General features: G+C 43.1%; 1 protein-coding gene across 2 annotated transcripts in view; it reads right to left on the bottom strand.

Annotated features, from left to right (window-relative positions):
• Nucleotides 1–6,663: 6,663 nt before the first annotated feature.
• Nucleotides 6,664–21,108, bottom strand: part of CD101 (CD101 molecule) — a 38,028-nt gene continuing 23,583 nt past the window's right edge. The window contains exons 7-10 of one of the 2 annotated variants that reach the window (XM_006161392.2): nucleotides 20,569–20,979; nucleotides 16,745–17,140; nucleotides 7,406–7,687; nucleotides 6,664–7,075 (exon numbers count right to left, since the gene is read on the bottom strand). In XM_006161392.2, the coding sequence (XP_006161454.1) occupies nucleotides 7,449–7,687; nucleotides 16,745–17,140; nucleotides 20,569–20,979 (1,046 nt within the window). In that variant the 3' untranslated portion in view covers nucleotides 6,664–7,075; nucleotides 7,406–7,448. Of the gene's footprint in view, nucleotides 7,688–16,744; nucleotides 17,141–20,568; nucleotides 20,980–21,108 lie in introns of both variants that reach the window. The other variant, XM_014592775.2, reaches the window with a different exon arrangement.

Below are 21,108 nucleotides of genomic sequence, written 5' to 3'. Positions count from 1 at the left end.
AGGGAGGATGTCAATCATTTCTGCACGCTTATCTCCTACCATACGTCTTGCCATATATTAAATATCAGAAAAATGCTTGCTGAATACATACAATCTTATATTTTGTATAATAAAATTCCTCATTCCATGTTGGTCATCTATTTGATTCTTAAATAGTTTTTGAAAGAAAGGTACTTAAAAAAAAAAAACCCTTAGTTTTAAGTTAGTTATGTTCAATAAGTTATTTAAATTATTATGTATTATATCTTATTAAGTTGTTTACATACCATAAATTACTCAAATCTTAGGGAGATGACTCAATAAATTTTTTATGTAGGTATACACTCACAAACCCACCATCTAGATCAAGATACACAACATTTCAGTTGCCCCAGGAGGTTCATGCTACCTCCTAGTCAATATTTCCCCTGTCAGAGGAAATCCTTATGTCTGTCACCATAGATTAGTTTTTCTGGTTCTTGAACTTCATTCCTTTTTCACTTCAGCAATTATCATGAGATTCATCCATATTTTTGGTAATGCCAGTACTTTGTTCATTTTTATTACTGTGTTAGTAATCTACTGTATATAGAAACTATAGTTTATCCATTCATCTACTGATGGACAATGGGGTTGTTTTCACTTTTTGCAATGATGAATAAAGCAATGAATATTCTTGCATATGTCATTTGGTGGACATAAGCGTTAATTTCTCATGGGTGAATCTTAGCAATAGAATTGCTAGGTCAATGGGAAGCCATCTGTTTAGTTTTATTAAAAACTATCAAACTATTCCATGACATGTTAGAATAAGTTTATACTCCGACCACAATATATTGGGGTTTCATTGTGGTTGGAGCACAGGTTACTAGGAAGGGACTAGAGTGAGATAAGTCCATCAAGGATCCTATTATTGAAAAAGGCAATTGAAAGTGGAAGCACACACCCTTTCCAGCCCCTGTGATTGTGACCTTAAAGGAATAATAAATGTGTATTTTTATATACTAGTTATTTATAAAATATGAACTTAATTGCTGTCTTAATCCAATGTGTGTGTGTGTGTGTGTGTGTGTGTGTGTTTTAATCTCAGCAAATGGTTTAATGTGATAATTATGCCTCTAGTCAAAATATCTCTACTTGGCAGTCAGAGCTGCTCCAGAAGGAGCCTTGGATTCTAAGGAAGCATGGTAGAAACTCCAAATCCCAAACAAGTAAATTATATGTAAAAGTTATACAAAGATATATATGGAAAGCCAGTTAAGATAGTGAATGGATGTAACACTTATCTCTACACTCATCAGTAGAAAATGAGGTTACTAAATACTTATCATGGTTGACTGATTGTGATTCAAGTCCTGGACCTGGAAGCTTGCTTTCTCACTTTCATTTCTCTCTCCCTTTCTCTCCCTGGTCAAATAAAAAATTAATGGTAACAACAGGCTGGCAGGTGGCATGGCGATTAAGGACACTGGATTCCCACATGGTCGACTGTGGTTTGAGTCTCAGACCTGGCAGCTTGCTTTCTCACTTTCTCTCTCTCTCTTTCTCTGGTCAAACTAAAATAAATAAATAAATAAAGTTAAATAAAATAATTCTTAAAAAACTAATAATAACAAAATTAAGTAATTTTTTTAAAGAATAGCATGTCTCTAACAAATACAAATACAATGCTATCACTATGCATTTTACATGATATTAAGTTTCTGAATTAACTTTGCTCTAAATTCAAAATACTCACATTATCGGGAACCAGCAGTTAGCGAAATGGCTGTCGCTGGACTCCCACGTAGTCAACCGCGGTTCACGTCCCGGACGCGGTGGCTTAAAACTCACGCCAGGCGCGTGTGCGTGCATGCCCAAGATCCCGAGAGGAGAATGGAGGAGAAGGGATTGCGGCATGACCATCCCCCCTGGGGGGTGATTTCTCGCTTTCTGTCTCTATGTCTCTGTCTGTCTGGCGAGCACACGCGCCCTATAGCGAAAATCTCTCCAAAAAAAAAAAAAAAGAAAACTCACATTATCCACTGTATCAATTAGAAAAGTGAAGATAGTTTTCCGGCTGGCTGCTCCACCTCACTTGGTACCACTGCGTCCTTCACCTCAACCCCATCCACCATCCGTGCTGCTGCTTTCCAACCCTCCAAAGCACGGCTGCCCCTTCCCTACTAAACAACACTCGGTGCTCATCACCGTCTACCACGTAAGGTTCAAGTTCTCATGTACGCTCAAGATCTGCTCTCCTGACACTCCTCGCCCCCAGAATTTTGCTCTAACTACCTTTCCAGATTTATCTCTCATCACTCCACTGCATAGAGCTGAGCCTTAAGTCAAACCAAACTGTTTTATGGTATTGTACTTGTCATGAGTCTCCTTCTGCCCATCAAAATATTCCCTTACTTTGAAAGCCCAATTCAAATAATACCTCCTTTGTGAAACTTTCTTTCATTTCTATTGGGCTGTTGGAAAAATCATGACACATTTTTTTCTACGCAAAAATGTGTCATGACTTTTCTAACAATCCAGTAAATGCCCACAGCACTTGACTTCATTGAGGGTAAAAATAAATAGTGTAACAGAAGTCCCATGTAAGCCTATAGGGACCTTCCTCGTGAGTGGTGAAGCCTCCCCATCGGCAAAATTGTGTGACCTGCCTGTGAGAAAAAGGGGGCGTCTAAAGAAGTTAGTACAGAGGTTCCTGGAAGCAGAGAAGAGAGAATGGAGAGGCTAGCATAAAGCCTCTTCCTCCCTGGCCCTAGAGTGGCTTATATCTGGACCCCATGGAAAAAGCAGATACTGAGCAAAAGGAAAAGGTACTGTTTTTATAAGAGACTTTTTGGAGAGACAGAGGCCCAAACAATTTTAGATTCATACCCCTAACAGAGTGTAATGCAGAGTGAGGCACTTTTCCTGGTTTTCCACGGAATCCAGCTTGGCCTCCCATGTGATCCAGTATCGCAGCCATACAGAAAGATGCAGAGCGGAACAAACCAACAGAAATAAAAGTGGAAATGGACTTGCTTAGGTGCTCATATGACCAGAATCCTGGGAGATTCTCAGAAGAATGTGAAGGAGACTATAAATGGTCAAAACCCTATGTAAGCCTACTGGGGCAAAAGCTTGTATAATTTTGGTTATTATTATTGATTTCATTTATGTGCACAAATGGGTAAGACCTGGAAAAACATGGGTTCTACTGACATTCATTTATAATCAGAAATGGTTTAAAGCATTATCTTCATGTAATATCTGCTTTGATCACCCACCACATGAGGTGGGTATCATTACCGCCGGACTTCCCCATAGCAATGGATTTAAGCAGAGTGTCTACTGTGGAAATAGTCCAGGACTTGTCAGCTGACCTCAATTTAAGCTCTTACTCTTCTGAATATGGCTGGATCATCTGGATAAATCCCAACTTCTTTGGGCTTCGATTACTTACCTGCAGGATAAGAGTAACAATTCCTCTCGCATGGGGATGTTGGGAAACTCTGCGATGATGAACAAGTCCTATATAATTTAAGAAATTATGAGGTAATGACTTCCTACCATTGCATTCATCTGCTGCTATAAAGCAATTATTCCTGTACATGCCATAACACACCAAACAGAGTGGAAGGAATGGCCCTGCCTTAACCATCTCTTTGTCAACTTGTCTCACACAGAGTGGGTTCTCAATACGAGAGTACCTACCTTACCCCTGTAAATACTGTAGGGGCGATATGCTTCCCATCTCTAGTATGAGCCTGATAAGAAGGAGTCAAATTTTAGAATAACTTGAAATAGATGTCAACCCTTAGAGTTGAAGATTATTTATTAAATTAATCTGATATATAACATATACAGATATAACTAGTCAAATCAAGTTTCCCAGGAACATAACACATAGCAAAGAGCAACAAAACATTAACCATGGAAAGAGAACAGGGGCTGGCAAACCTTTTCTATAAAGAGCCAGCGAGTAAACACTTCAAGCTTGGTGGGTCATATGATCTCAGTGCTGCCATTTTGTCATGAAAACAGCCATACATGGCACGTAAGGGAATGGGAATGACTGTTTCTTATACTTTGGCCCATTTGGCCCATCCAGTGATATTTGCTAGTCCCTGAGAAAGGCTCGACCTGTGGCCAAGAATTCATAACACAGAAAGCAGAAAGTAAAACTAGGTAGTGCCATAGAACGGAAAAGTTGGTATCAATAAGTAAAGCTTTCCATTAAATTACCAAAACTAAAATGGGCACGTATATAATTGGAGAGAGAAGAGGTTTTATGTAAAGGTGTCTGCTAAATTGGATCAAAATGAATTTTATTCTAGAAGCTCAAAAGGAAAAGAAAAAAACCGGGGTTTTAGTTTCTTGAAAACTCACTATGGGACAAATAATGTGATGTAGCTGCTCAGAAAACTGAAAATGCTTTAGGTCCCTTGAATGAGGCAGTGTCCAAACCAGATACGACAACCCCAGAGGGTCGAGGTCATGTCTGTGTCGCCTCTGGGTTCCTGCATCTGCTACAGTGCCTGAACACACAGTAGGTGCTCCTTGATGCACAGGAGGTGCTCCCGGGCAAAAAGCTTCCTGTGCTTTGCTGTGGCAGAAACAGTTTGATCTTTGAGTGTCTTCTTTGTACAATCTCTGTTTTGGATTGAAACATGAAGAAGTGGTGATGGAGTTAAGAGCCGAGAAGCTATAACTGAACCACAGGAGAACTAAAGTGACCCTGTATTATACTTAGTCTTGGAGTCCACCTTTAATAAGAGTATCCCTTAGGAAATCAGTCTTTAACTTCTCCCTCACAATGGATCTAAAATAAAAGCTAATGAGGGGCCAGCAGTTAGCGTAATGGCTATGTTGCTGGACTCTCACGTAGTTGACCGCGGTTTGCGTCCCGAACCCGGTGGCTTAAAAAATTCACGCCGGGCACGTGTGCGTGTGTGCCTAAGATCCCGAGAGGAGAATGGAGGAGAAGGGATTGCAGCGTGGCCATCCCCCCTGCGGGGTGATTTCTTGTTTTCTGTCTCTCTGTGTGTCTGGCGAGCGCATGCGCCCTATAGCAAAAACCTCTAAAAAAAAAAAAAAACTAACGATAATTGTTGAGTCTTTAAATATAAGGCTGTGGACATAGGGAGTGAAATGATTCCACTGTCCTCTCTCCCTGCATGACTAGCTAAGAAGATTTTATCAGCTTAAGCATGGCAAAGCCACACCTAGACCTTCACTGCTTTAACAATAGCATCTAAGAGTTGTCTTGACTAACTCCATTTTGCTTTTGCTGCCTTGTCAATCACTGCTTTACGTTTAAGGGGCTTAAGCCCCTTGCAGAGAACAGAAACCAATCATTCCACCCTATATGCCCAGAATGAAGATTGCCCTTCAAACAGTGATTGGCCCCATGATGACACAACAGTCAGGCCTCTTCAAGATTTTGCCCCAAGACCATAAATAACTTTGTTTATAGATACATGTTCACCCTGACTCCCTGCCCTATATAAGTTCTGTGTCTCATCCAGGATATGGTAATGAACTCTGGCTCACTCTCTCCCCAGTGCTGGCCTCACTAAAATATAAATTCCTTATTCACCAACTCTTATCTTTCAAAGTTGTTTTTTGTCAAGTGGCAAGTGATTTCTAGTCTTTAGAATGGACATCCTTGCAGGTTCCAGCATCAAGGCAGTATCTATGCAAAGAGAGAGGTGAGGAGTTAGGGACAACTACGCTTCAGGCAGAAGGGCAGCAATAGAAGCAATAGAATCTATCCCATGATTCTCCAGTTAGGGCTCAATTCAATTTTCCCTTCCTTCAACAGTATCAATTAAAATGAAAGGTCTCTAAAAACTGAGATGGGTGGAGGTCAACATACCATCTAAGATGTCTTAATTTCAGCTTTTTTTTTTTTTTCTGTAAAAATATGCTCCTTTACCTGGGAAAGAAGAAACAAATGTGCTGACATGTTTAAGGAAACATTTGGGCTATTTCAAATGAGGCTATAAAGGGAATGAATTTCAGGAATCAGTAGGTCTACAGTGGCAGTTCTCATAGCCACCGATAACCCCTTTGCAAAAGAACTAATTATGTTTGGGGAGGAAGTGTGCGCCTGATCAAATAATTAAAAATAAATTGCTCTCCTTGGAAATGCAAATTACCGAGTGCTAAAGCAACCCAGTTGGTCACAAAGACAATAAATAGATGTGTTTTCTCGGGTGTTAGGTGGCACTGATTGATTTCCAATTCCAGTTAAGACAGAGCCTGAGCAGTTTTCTAAACACAGGTGAGAGGACCTCAGGCCCTGTGGGGACAGTAGCTGAAACCCTTAGGCCTTGATGTCTTCCTTCACCCAGACTTTTCTAGGCCAAGGAAAAGGAAACCCGAGGAATTGGTCTGGATCAGGCTTCCCTAATCTCTCAGTCCCCTCAAGAGTAAGAGGAGACGGTGGCACTGTGAACTCGTTCTTCAAATAACTACCACTGCCCTTTCCTACCACCCAGCGCTGACTGGCTGCAGGAAATAAGGCATTGGCTAAGTGGCAGGAGCCAGATGGATCTTCAGGTGGTGGGAGGAAGTGGAGGCTTGGGGGTTGACTGGAGCACTGCTGCACAAAATTTTTTTGCAAGTATTCCTCAGCAATTACAGAATAAGTTAAAAAAAAAAAAAAGATTAAAAATTCTTTTTTTTTTAAAATGTTGTCAAAGAACCAATATTAATTAAGTACCCACTACTATGCAGTGCTCGCATTTATTTATTTAAATTGGCCAGAGGGCACAACCCCAGTAGAGGGAGAGAAAGTGAGAAAGCACCCCCCTCAGGGGATGGTCATACCGCAATCTCTTCTCTTCCATCTCTCCTTCCTTCGAGGACTTTGGGCACTCATGGGCATGTGCTGGAGTGTTTCTCACGCTGCGGGGTCCAGGGCGTAAACCACACAGTCGAACATGTGGGATCTAGTGGCTTCAACCACCATGTCACGGACTATCCCACACAGCTCTCTCTTGAGTGGACATTTGCTGATTGAATGGAGGAAGGACATTGGACTCCTCTTGAAAGAAATGACCGTCTGCTCGGGAAGGCAGATACAGGTAAACAACAGCTTTCCCACACTGCTTACCTAGAGGAAAAGATTACCTACAGTCACTGCAACTGGGCCATTCTGGAATCTGAGTGTTTCCAAGGGAATCAGTGACCATGGAGAGGAGAGGGCAGCCCCAGCTGGGGCTGTGCAAGGCTGTGTGAGGGAGATACTTCACTGCCCAAACAGAGGAAAATATAAAATGCAGTAACGAGGGTATCAAGCTCCTGGGGAAATGCGAGGATACACAAAGAAACATCATGGTGTTTGGCACCACACACACGCTCAATAATGATTTCTTCTGATTCCTGGGGATGTTGCCCAGGACCACAGACACAGTGAAAGACAGGACAAGGATTTGCTGCTCACATCCTGGACAGTCCACATCCTTCCAGGGAGCTTCAAGCGCCTCTCAGGATTCCTCTTCCTCTTCCTCTTCCCTCCTGAGTGTGGTCCTGCCTCCAGCCCTTTTCAAGTCCACCCAGAGGTCCTTGTCTTTCTGTGCATTGAAACTCAGCGTGGACAACTTCCTGGCCTTCCAGTACAAGCAGAGGAGGGAAATAAGCAGAAGAATGAGCATGATGAAGGGGCAGATGCACAGAAAATAGAGGAAAGGGGCCGAGGAGCGGATCCAGGAAAGAAATGTAGACTCTGCAACAGAAGAGAAAAAAATAAAGAGAATAGTTAGTCTCTGACTCATTTGTACTAATCAATTATAAACACTTCTGGGATTTATTTTTACAAGCAAATATATGTAAACATAATGGGGCCACACAGGAGTGGGCCCCTTCATTGACATATCAGAATGGGTCAGAATGTGGGGTAAGGAGGACACCAGAACCCGTGTCTTCTAACCAATTCCTCCTCGCCCAGCACTCTCCACCAGGGGAGGATCCAATGACCTACTTAAGCCTAACAGCCAAAATGAAAAACAAAACAAAAAAGAAAACTTCTCCTTTAATCTTCTTTCCTCAGAAAAGATATCTATAATTCAATCCTCGTTCTCAACTGCATTGCCGGTCCTGAATTTTTAACTGAGTTATTCCCCTGGCTGCTTCCAAAGCGCACACATGGCACTGTCCTTATGAAACAACTGCGCCTACAAAGAGGAGCACCTTCCTCCCTAACCTAACTAAACCTGGCCCTCCAGCCTGCTCCCCTCTCCCCAGGAATCCTCCATGTGGCTCCTTTGACATGCTCACTGCACCTGATCCCTGGGTCCTCCTGGCCCTGCTGGGATCACAGGCTTCCTCTCCCAGCTCCTCCCACCTCGCCGCAGGCACCGTTTGTCTTTCCCATGCCTTGCTCACAGTCTTTGTTTAGGCCTCTCTCATGGCCCTCTAAGCACCCCCTGCCTTTCATTGGTACTCTGTCCTTGAGCCTGTCTGATAGCCCCATTTATTTCTATATCCCCCACAGTGCCTAGCATGTGTGCGCCATACCCTTTGCTGATCCAAGTTAAATTAGATTGACTGCAACCACATGGGCTAACGATAAAGGCACACTGAAGCATATGATCACCCGGCAGCTGCAGTCCACTGGGACGCACTATTGGCGGACAGGCACGTGGAGCACGCACAAGCAGCCCCAACGTGGTTCCTGGTTACACAAATAGGGAAGCAAAGGTGGAGAGGACTGCAAGCGACACAGCTTTCAGGAAACAGCATCCTGAGCTACTCATCAAAGGGCCAGGGTTACAGTCTCTTGAAACAGAAAGACACACAGACACATGCATAAAGAGACACCAACTACTGAATGTAGCCTTCCAACTACACGCATTTATGATTTGATTTTTGACATCAAGGTTGCTCTAAAAAATCTCATGCTACCAGAAGTTTTACTGGGAAATCATAATGTTTTTTTTAAAAAAAGAGTTATTTTATTCAAATTTATTTATTTGTTTATTTATTTTAATTTGACCAGAGAAGGACAAAGTGAGAGAGAGCATGGGGGAAAGTGAGAAAGCAAGCTGTCAGGTCTGGGACTCAAACCATAGTCGGCCATGTGGGAGTCTAGTGCCCTTAGCCACCATGCTACCTGCTGGCCCTGGGAAATTATAATGCTTTAATTAGAAAATTATAATGATATAAGCACTTTCTTCTTCAAGGATTAAGCTATAGGATTCATCCTCTCAGAGATGAAAACAGGGTCAGAGATCATTTGACCAGACTCCTGCCACAAGAAACCTATTTTTGGTCTTGCTGATGCACTTTACTTGTTGAAGGATATCCCTTTGATGAAAATTAAGAAAGAACCTAAACATCTGCTCAACTCCTGAATTTGCAAGCTCCTTGATGGTGGAGTCTGTGTCTTCTGGGACTTTTTATCCTATGCGTCTCTTTGTTGGGCCTTCGGGGAGTCTGATGAATGAATCAATTGCCTGAGTGCATTCCACATAAGGGAACCTAGGGGTGGCTACCACCATGGTACACAAAATAAGGATGATCACTAAACATTGGGCTGGCAGATCTGAACACAGCCGGCAAAGAGTCAGGAGTTCAGTGGCCTGTTTTCTCTAGCCTAATTTGTATTCTCCATCTTTTTTTTTTTTATATGAAAGAATGAGCAATGATAAAGCTAGACTTTGAATTTTTTACCATTCCCTCTCTACATCTACCTGACCCCTCTCCCAAATGACCCTGCTCAACTACAGTTATTCTCCGGGTCTGTACATTTGAAGGCATGTAGTTAGGAGACATAGATTGCAATGCTGAAAAAGAATGGAGCCATAGATCCAGGTATTAAAGAGTACTAGCCTTGGGTATTTGTGCAGAGAAGAGTGTGATCACCTACTGTGTTTCAAAGAGAGCTGAGTTCAAATCCTCCATCTAACTGATGATTACTGACACTGGATAAATGATGTAACCCCTAAAATAAAGCATACTACAGCAAATTTAACAAAGTGCTTAGAGCATTTGTTGAATCAGTGAACAGTAAATATTATTTAGACTACTACATAGAAATCTAGGAAATTCACAAGCAACCTCTTCAAGAGACCAGACAGAGAACAAGACCAAAGATTGCTGAGTCCTTACACAGGGACCACAGCTTGGCCATGTTCTTCCATAGATGAAATCTCTCCTTTAGATCTTGAGCTCTTTGTCTTCAGTCATTCGGCTGGGAATCAAATGATTATTCAGGAGGCTCTGGCTTCCTTTTCCACTCCTTGGAGTTAGAGAATAGTGAGGTGAGAATCCACGACACCAAGTATCACAGTTGCTAGGATGATGGTGTGATGAAGGTGGGATGGGGTTGGAACATAGGTGGCAGAAAGAAATCTGGTGCTTGTCTTTTCTGCCACTGAGACTAATCTTCGGCATGAAGGGACTGCCAGAGGGCTTGACTATCTTAATGGGGAGGTGGCTGCCATCAAAGGAGGCAAGTGCCTCTTAACAGTGCTGAATTGGCCAACAGCTAGCAACTGTCAGCTCCACTGCCTCTAAATTACATCTCCTGGGAGGGCAGTGTTTGCTCTGGCTCCCACAGACACTGTTTCCCACCATCTGCCTCTCACCCAGATCTGGATTAGAATTAGTGACATTCGAAACCATTAAGGTTTGGCATTTTGAATCAGTCCGGGTAAGTGCCCAATGCTCAAAGTATAAGACCTGCAAAATATAGCCAAGAATGTAATGAGAACACTTCATCATGAGGTTTAGTTTATAACTTGCTTCCACCCACAGGTAGACAGAGTATAGGGAGCACTCCTTTTTGCTATTACCTTAGAAATACTAACTTCACAAGAAGAGAGGTGTGGGACAATAGAGGGCCACCAATTCCTCCCCCGATTCCTAGTCTGAAACTTGGATAACTGGCCATGCCATTTTTAGCCATGTGGGAGCTTGGACTCCTGTCAGGAAATAAAAGTGGAGTAAGGTAACCCCATAACCAGAGCACCTCATGATACGTAAGCCTCAGACAATATCCTGTTCCAAGCCAATAAAGACATGCTTGCTCATTCTTTCATCAGGCATTTGTTGAGTCATGTTTCAGGCCTGTCGGAGGCACTGGGAAAACATAGATACACGGCATGGTCTCTCCAGACACTGCAGTGTGGTAGGGACACTTACATCCTTCAAGAATCCACTTTCTAAATAAACCCTTACTCCAATAAAAGCTTAAAAACAGAAATGAGTATCACACTACCACAAGTATTCTAGTCTCCAGAAAGCCTATAGCCTGGCCTACTGATTCATTGCGGCAAATTCTCTAGATTAAGACATGTATGTTGAAGGTCTGAGGGGGAGGTAAGAAGACTTAGGTAGCTGTAGTCCCTGCTGTGGCTTAGACATGTAAGGAAGAAATAGAGCAGAAATGGCAACGTCTATTCCCCCAAGAAATGTCTCACCTTTTCTGTTTACACCTGCATACATGCTCCACAGTTTTACTATGAAGTCCTATAACTAACACACACTGGGATGGCCAAATAGTGGGGAGGGGGAACCATTTGAGAAGTGAAAATTGGTAGCAAATTGTATTTGATCTGGATTTCGTTAACAGGCAGAACTTCTACTTAGCAGGAGTATAATGACGTGGTGACTCAGTAAATATTTGAGAATCTTCTGTAGGCGGGCACTGTGCTAATGCTGGGAAGGAGACATGTATCATAGTCTCTGCCTCCTCTGTGGATAGCCCAAGAGTGGCAACTGATTCGGAACAAGTTGCAAGTGTGATGATTTAAGGTAACTCACTGAGGAAGTGGCACGTAAACTGGTTCTGCCTCCTCTGTGGATAGCCCAAGAGTGGCAACTGATTCGGAACAAGTTGCAAGTGTGATGATTTAAGAGACCAGGTAACTCACTGAGGAAGTGGCACATAAACTGGTACATGCCAGATTAGTAGGTGCTGACCAGGGAAAGAAGGCAGGGAAGAGTGAGAGTGGCACGGGAGGGACAAGATGGCCTCTCAGCTGTACCAGCCATTTCCTACACTTGACCTTCTTTCTTTCTGCTGGCTCTTTTCCTCTGTAATGTAAACGTGCTCAAACCCCTACCATCACCAAAACGAAACAAACAAAAAAGTTAAATGAAAATATCTTTACCTCTTGCCATTTGCTATTGTCATCTCTCCCTTTATATCAAAGTTCTTAAAACAGTAATCTATACTGAAAATATCTCCTTTCGCACTGCTTGACCCACTGCAGTCTGAAATCTCCCATTACTTTTCTATAATTGTCCTATGTTGTTAAATCCAGTGGGAAAAAAATCCAATACTTTCCAATTCCTATCTTTTTTTTTTTTTTGAGGTTTTTGCTATAGGGCACGTGCGCTTGCCAGACAGACAGAGAGAGACAGAGAGACAGAAAGCGAGAAATCACTCCCCAGGGGGGATGGTCACGCCGCAATCCCTTCTCCTCCATTCTCCTCTTGGGATCTTGGGCACGCACCCACACACACCTGGTGCGAGTTTTGAGCCACTGGGTCCGGGACGTGAACTGTGATCGACTACATGGGAGTCCAGCAACATAGCCATTATGCTAACTCCTGGTTCCTCCAATTCCTATCTTAATGGGCCTCTTTGCGATAGTGGAGGCTATTGACTCTCCCTTTCTTCTTGATACCCCTTGGTTTCTGTGATACCACCACATCTCAGTTCCCTTCCTACCTCTTGGCCACTCCTTTCAGTTTCCTTTATAAGCCTTTACTCTCCACCCCCACGATAAACGGTATACTGGTGTTAATATTTCAAGGGTCCACCTGGGGCAGCATTGCTAGTTATAAATTGATGACTTCCATAACTCTGGTGAAGATTCCATTTGGAAATCTTAATGTCTGTTAGATCTTCCTTGACAACTCGCAGGTATTCTAAGCTTATTTCTATCCCAACTTATTCAAAATTGAACTAATCTCTTCCAAAGCCCTCTCATGTATTTGCTTGTTTGGTAAAAAGCCCCATTATTTACCTGTGCTAGAATCCAAATAGTAATCCTTGGTTCCCCCCACTCTGTTCATCCTCCACATACATGTAATCACAATCTAAATCTTGAAGGATTATGCTTCCTACTACGTACTGTCTTCACTCAGGACTATTCAAATAGTTCTCCCTACTCTGCCTGCCTCAACTCACGTTTATTACTACTCCCTGTGGAACTTTCTAAAATACAAATCTGATGATGTCACACCCTTGCTTTTTCAGTAACACCTCATAACTGTCATGTCAGCCACATAGCCTGGTGGTTAAGGGAGCCAGATTCCACATGGCCCACTGTGGTCTGAATCCCAGCCCCAGCAGCTTGAAAAATATGCTGGGCACATGTACATGAGTGCCCCAAGTCCAGCAGGAGGGAAAAACAGAGAACGGACTGTGATGTGATCACATCCCACTGGGAGGTACTTTCTTTCTCTGTCTCTCTCCCTGGGGAGTGCACATGCCCTCTGGCAATTAAAAAGAAAAAAAAATTTTTTTTTCAGACAGAAAGTGAGGGAGTGAGAAAGCACCCCCTGTGGGAAATGGTCACACACAATCCCTTCTTCCCCATCTCTTTTTCCTTTTGGGACTTTGGGCACACACACTTGACTGGCATGTTTTTCAAGCTGCAGAGTCTGGGAATTGAATCATGCAGTTGGCCATGTGGGAACCAGCTGCCTTAAACTCCACACCACGAGCTGGCCCTGAATCAAATGTTTCAAAACATGTTAGCTTCCTTCGCTTCACAAGCTAACCACATCTGAGATGGGCACGATTCCCATCCCACTAGTTCATCTCTTGCCATTATACTACATGGACCATAGTTCTGCCATTCCAACTGTGGGAAGTTCTCTGAACATGACATGAAGTGTCACATCTTACTGTCATCTCACATACCCCTTCCTGTTCCTAACATTGTCTTCCTTTTTATAGGCCCCATACTCTGGGTAACCTTTGCAGATTTGCTCCCCATCCAGCCCTTGGCCCCAGCCCCTCTTCTGCTATTCCCACAGCATCCTAGTAATACTGTTTCGATGATGGCCATTGTTTTGGACTTGATGTGCCACCTGGGCTCTAAACTCTGTGGGAAAAGACTCTGCCATACACAATTTAGTACTCCCAATTTAGTACCTCATATATTTATTTATTGAACAAATTAATATTTTGTCACATGGACGGATATACAGTCACGCACTGCACAGCGACCTTTCAGTCAATGGCAGGCCATGTGTACGATGGTCCCATAAGGAGCATACAGGCCACGCCACATAGCCTAGGTGTGTCATAGGCTAGATCATGTAGGTCTGTGCACGACTCTATGATGTTCACACAACAGTGAAGTCACTAATGACACAGTCCTCAGAATGCATCCCCACAGGCAACCCATGACAGTATGTACCTGTGTGTATGTAATACTTGCATGGATGTGTGTGCACAGAATCTTTGGGGGCATAAAGGGAAAGGGAGGTAACATCTGAGCACGTACAGTGTGCCAGGGACTGTACTAGATACTCGACACACATTTATATTATGATCTTCGTTTTATGAGAAACTTGAGGCTCACAGAAGTCAAGTAACTCACCAGGGTGTGATTTCAGAGCTAGTAAATAGTAGAGCTGTGATTTGAGCCTGGGCTTGTCTGACTCCAGGTCTTAGAATTTTCACCACCCCACACTGTCTCCCCAACACCAAAAAGTAACAGCCAGGTGGAGAAACCCAAATACTACATTACAAAGATTTCCTCGTGAATCCTTCACTTAAGTTACACTGAAATCCTTTATATTTGGAAAAATACAAAGATCACTCAATTTTTAATGTTTCCTTCCCAGAATTCATCTTTTTAAAATGTAGCATTTTATAGGGATTTCCCAGAGATTAAAAATACATATATACTATGAAAGGTCTTATCTACTGCAGAAGAGATGTGATTTTTAATCAAAAGATATATACTTTTTGGGACCAGCAGTTAGCATAATGGCTATGTCGCTGGACTCCCACATAGTCAACCGCGGTTCGAGTCCCGGACCCGGTGGCTTAAACTCACGCCAGGTGTGTGTGCATGCGTGCCCAAGATCCTGAGAGAAGAATGGAGGAGAAGGGATTGCGGCGTGGCCATCCCCCCTGGGGGGTGATTTCTCGCTTTCTGTCTCTCTGTCTCTCTCTGTCTGTCTGGTGAGTGCACGCGCCCTATAGCAAAAAAAACTAAAAAAAAAAAAAAAAAGATATATACTTTTTGTAGTTATTATCCATTTATTTTACTACAAAAACTGCTGAATCTACAGAGCCTATGAACTATAGCAGGAAAATATGAATGAAATGTGCTCAAGAGTATGGGACTTCCTATACTTGTTGTAATTAAAGAAAGGCTGACTGGAAAACAAACAAGCAAACAAACAAAACCCCACAAAAACCCAAACAAGCCTTGGTGGAAAATTCTGCTAAAGAATTGACAGGGGAAGATAATGATGAACCCCCAAGAAACACATCAGAAAACTCTGACATCCACTCTAGATGCCTCACTGGGGCTGAGATGCAGCTATCCCTACTTTTGAGAAGTTCCCTACATTCTAGACAACAGTCTTTCCCTTCTAAGGAGTGTCAGCAAAGCAAGTCAGTGTCTTAGAGATGTTTATTCATCATTTCCATTTGCCCTGACTACACCTCTACTTCTCCAATGGCCCTTTCCTAAGTTGAGGTTAGCTTAGAGTTTACCTCTCACCTTCTCTTGGGCCCTACCAGAAAGAAGTGGCTGAGAGAATGAGCTGGCTACACCATTTGATTTACTGGCCTTGCTGGAAAAAAAATTTTTTTTGCCTTAATAAATGCCTATTATGGGGCTGACCAGTGGTGTGGGGGTTAAGGCACCAGACTCCCATCAGAAGAGGAGCTGGTTCGAGTCTTGGACCTCATGGCTTGCTTTCTCACTTTGCCTCTCTTTCTCTCTCCCTGTCTCTCTCTGGTGAGCGTACATGCTCTATAGCAAATTAAAGTATAATAAATAAATAAATAAATAAATGTCTAATAAGTAAGTAAATGCCTGTTATATCTCTGGCACTGTAGGATTGCCATCATCCTTCACAGTCTCTGGCACCACATCCATCCTAACGGTGAGCACACAGCAGAGTAGGACGACCTTCGTTCACAGAGAAGGGTCACTCTTTGGCCAATGATGTTCAAGTAACTGGCCCCCTTTCTAGAGCCGTCCTTTCAGGCTCCCTTCCTCCTGTAATGCCTTTCAAGGTACAACTAAAAGAGGCACACCAAGTGACCTTTGCTGTCAAAGTCCTGGTAGTTTGCTGAATACATAGAGATAAGGAAGTTGGCATTTATTTGTTAAGAAGTGTTTTGCTTTGTTTCCCTTTTTTGACTCAGAGAACATTTAGATGTAGCTGGTTTAGGTTCAATCAGATGGAAATGTAAAGTCATCACCTCTCTAACCTTTTCTTCCCTCTTACTGTGGATCAGCATCCTGAGACTGGAGAATGAGCCAAGAGGTAAAGATGTCTGCTTCACACATTATCTGGTTATTTAAATGGATGTAATGTTGATAGCTTTTTTGTTTGAGAGGGGAAGGGTGGAACAGATCAGATGCTTCTGATATTTTTGTGTCCTTGCCAAAACCTCACGTAGACCTTGTTTGTCTAAATGAGTTACTATTGAGAGAGATAGCAAAGTCATCTCATTTAGGGAATCTAAAAATCATCTTCAGCCTGAAAGAGCAAAACATAGCTGGGAGGAAAAGCAGCAAAGGGGAGACAAGTATTCTGACCACAAGCCCACGGCTCCTTAGCCTCTAGTTACCTGATGGCAAGACGGTGAGCACCATGCGCTGTGACTCATCTGATGCTTGGCTGACCCACTTGCTTGGGTGGCTCTGAAGCTGCCACTCCGCTACCCTGCACCAGTACATTCCGGCATCCTCCATCTCTACTGAATGAAGTCTCAGGACAAAGTCTGTCGGGGACGCACGGTAACAGTGCAGGCGCCTCCTGAGTGTCTCATCACTGTACTCCAACAAGCCATCGTGCTGCAGGTGCACCAGCATTTTACTTCCAGCGGTGTCTCTGGTCCAGTACCACATCACAGAGTACAGGGAGGCAGGGCTGCCGGAACTCTCCAGGCTGCAGCGGAGGTCCACCCCTCTGTGCTCGGTAGCATTTTCTGTCCAGTGTACTTCGGAGACATGGACCTTACTTCCTAGAACACAAAATGGCAGAAAGTTAGAGAAGAACATAGTTACTCAGATTGCATACTTCCTCTGAAAAATTTAGCTCTCACTGGGAACCAGCAGTTAGCGTAATGGCTATGTCACTGGATTCCCACATAGTCGACCGTGGTTCACATCCCGGACCCGGTGGCTTAGAACTCACGCCGGGTGCGTGTACGTGCGTGCCCAAGATCCCGAGAGGAGAATGGAGGAGAAGGGATTGCGGCGTGGCCATCCCCCCTGGGGGGTGATTTCTCGCTTTCTGTCTCTCTCTGTCTGGTGAGCACACACGCCCTATAGCAAAAACCTCTCAAAAAAAGAAAATCTAGCTCTCACTGGGAGAGCCCATCTTATATTCTTTCCTTTAAAAACATTTTTTTATTTAAAATTTTATTTTATTTTATTTTAAATTTTGACCAGAGAGGAACAGAGTGAGAGAGGGAGAGGGGGAGTTCTCGCTTTCTGTCTCTCTCTGTCTGGTGAGCACACACGCCCTATAGCAAAAACCTCTCAAAAAAAGAAAATCTAGCTCTCACTGGGAGAGCCCATCTTATATTCTTTCCTTTAAAAACATTTTTTTATTTAAAATTTTATTTTATTTTATTTTAAATTTTGACCAGAGAGGAACAGAGTGAGAGAGGGAGAGGGGGAGTAAGAGAGAACATGCACACATTTGGCATGTTTTTCAAGCTGTCGGGACCAGGATTTGAACTACAGTTAGCCATATAGGATCCAGCTCCCCCCACATAGTACTTAACCACTACACTATGGCCCAATCCTTCATCTCTAATATTTTTTCTTGATTTCTATCCTTTCAGATTTGCCAGAACATTCTGCACTGGGAATCAAACCAGTCACTTTCCCTCTTTAACCCTACCTCTGTCCTGCTGGACCCTACTATATAATACACCCAGCCTCAGCTAGGCCCTCTGGTCAGCGGCTTAACTTCCTCTTCTACTTCACAGAGGTGCTAGTCAAAGTTTTCAGTATTCCCCATCAAGTTGGGCATTCCATCACTGCTTCTCATTCTTAGCAAACCACCCTCCTCCCATACACCCAGGTATTATGTTGAGTATAGAGGCAGAGGGGGAGGAGGCTATCCAAGACTGAACATTCTGATAGAGTGATAGAATACCACCCAAAGGACTATTTAAATTATTGGATGAAACTAAGCTTTAAACGGATTTTGATATTTACTTTCCTCCCCCTTCACCTCCCCCAACCAGCAGGTGAGGACTTGAAATGACAGCCAAAGTAGTTATGAACAAAATAAAAAATATATAGTGTTCATTAAATTTTCAATTCTACTGCAAATGCATTTATTAATTTATCTTTAAAAGAAGCTGGTCTGATCTCGGACTCCTTTTTAGTTGCCGTCATTATTCCCCTTTCCTTCATTGAGAAGCACGTGAAATAATAGTTTATGTGCTCCTGTTTCTGTTTCCTTGTTTCAAATTACACCCTGTTTTATTGAAATCTGGCTTCCAATCCCATGGTTATCCTTGGCCAGGGCCCAGCTTCCCAGCTCAAGAGACCCTCATGTGTTTTTTGTCCTCTCGGAGGTTTTCAGCGTAGAAGTTTATTTTTTACTATAATTTTCTCCTCTTTTGACCTCCTCAAATTTCCCTCATACAATTCTGACCCGCCTTTCTTTCTTATTATCTTTTCCTGGGAGCTCCTTCTTAACTCACACCCTAAGCCAGGATGTGCATACAACTGGCAAACCATAAATATGTGTTATTCGACACCCTCATTTATTTATTTATTTATTTATAAGTTTTTGTTTTTAGCCATAGAGTCTGCATGCTCTCTGGAGAGAGAGAGAGACAGTGAGAGGGAAAGTGAAAAATCACCCCCCAGAGGAGATGGCCACACTGCAATCCCTTCTCCATTCACCTGGGATTTTGGGCATGCATGCATACATGCCTGGTATGATTTTCAAGCCATCAAGTCCAGGATTCAAACAAGAGCTGGCCATGTGGGAGTTCAGTGCCTTCACCACCATATCACCTGCTGGCCCTCACCCTCAGTACTTTAAAGAATTTGAATTAGTTGCAAATATTCCCAAATTGGGAGCTGACCTCAAAATTGAGTCTAGGTATTTCTTGATCTGACAGCACCGAGCAGGCACTTCCACACGGGAAAGCACTGGCTTAAGCTCAGACGTGGCTGCCTCCTTAAGAGGGGCACGTATGTGAAGATTTTGGCTTGGACACCAGGAGATAGGGATGCCAGTCAAAGTCAAACAGATGGGGACTGCAGAGTGTGAATCTTGTAGGGTAGCAGAGAAGATAAACACAATTTTGGCACTGCTGAGTGTGAGTGTGAGGGCCCTGGGGCATCCCAGTGGAAATGCACAGTAGGCAGTCTGGTGTAGAGGCCTGGAGCTCAGGAGATGGGGGCTAAGCATAAAAACTCAAGAGATCATATGATGGTGGTAGCTGAAACCAGAGCAGTGTTTAAGTATTTCTTAAAAAAGAAGACAACAAGAAGAAAAAGGGCACAGGATCCTTCCCTGAAGAGTGGTGCATTTAGCAGGGAGAGGAGGAGAGGCCTGTTTTGCTCCTGTTATGCCAAGCCTGAGCTCCTGAGGGGCAAGAATGGGGCCTTAGTTACCCTTGCATTCTCATTGCCTACCACAGAGCAATGTTCAATTACAATCTTATTTTTTGATGTTACCTTGAAAATAGAATTGTAAGCACCAAATTAGATCAACTTATTTGCATTGTGCTGCTGGGTCCTGGCCAGCTCCTAAACCTTAGCTGTGACATTCGTTTAATTTTAATCAAGATTGGAGGTGACCGCACCAATGCAGAGAGACCTAATCAACCCTGCCCACGTTTAGGCCGCTGCACTGTGAGACCAGCATAAATGGATGGAACTTCCATTACATTTTTAAAGATCTCCTGAGGAACAGGAGATTCCCTCAGTAAGCCATTCCAACAGTTAACTACTCTTATTTGCCTTATGTGTAGGCAGCCAAATGTTGAAAAGCAATTTCTCCACACATCCCCATAGGGTTGTACAGTTTCTGTTCACAGTGGGAGAAATATGCTTCGTATTACTCTTTCTCTGCCAAATTACAGTAGAGTCCCACTGGAATGACACAGCTTGTTATTATAGAGATCTGGAGATACGATACCCTGGGTGGCTCTGTGGAGACCAGGCTACTGGACTGATAAGCAAACCAATCAAAAGGATCTTGCTCCCATCTGAGCTCACACGATGGTCTGCAAGAACCACAGCCCATTCACCTTAAGCGACCTCCTCTTCTCTGGTGGGTTACCAAGTCCTGCAGTTATTTGTAGGTAAACACTATTCCTATGACTCTAGGCCATACTTTTACTTCAGAGACCAACCGTCCAAGAGAAAATGGCAATCCTACAGAGATGTGTGAGAACGCACTCACACGGCTTACCTGTAGGCTTGAGTCTCAATTCCGTTAGCCCTGACTTCTTTTCTCCAAGCTTGTACCAAGTGCCATTAGTAAACAAGAGCCATTCCTCTACAGCACAGTGATATCTCCCCTGATCACCATCTTCCACATTCAGAATATGCAGCTGAAAGGCGTCTTGAGAAACTTTCTCCATGTGAAATTTTTGTTTTCTCCGTGGAGTGTGAAATTCATCCCCATATTTTACAACATCACTTTGGTCCATTTCCAAGATCTTCAGCCAGGATGCATTAGTAGAAACAGGAGAAAAGTACCAAATAATGGCTAAGTGAAGGTTTCCAGTGGACCGGGACAAGATGCTACATTCTATGTCAGTGTTGGAGTTGATGACCATCTCTTGGACTTGACTACTTGAGTTCAATTTTAGCTTACTCTCTAAATGAAGAGAATGGAAACAGTTACTTTGCTAGAAAATAGAGTTTTTAAGGTAGAAGTGAATTAGAAGTCAAGTAGGGCAATACTTTCTTTTTTTTTTTTTTTTTTTTGGAGGGGTTTTCACCAAAG

This window comes from Tupaia chinensis, unplaced genomic scaffold (genome assembly GCF_000334495.1).
Source record: "Tupaia chinensis unplaced genomic scaffold, TupChi_1.0 Scaffold138517_1, whole genome shotgun sequence".
Classification (NCBI taxonomy): domain Eukaryota; kingdom Metazoa; phylum Chordata; class Mammalia; order Scandentia; family Tupaiidae; genus Tupaia; species Tupaia belangeri.
This window is presented reverse-complemented; position numbering and strand designations above follow the sequence as displayed.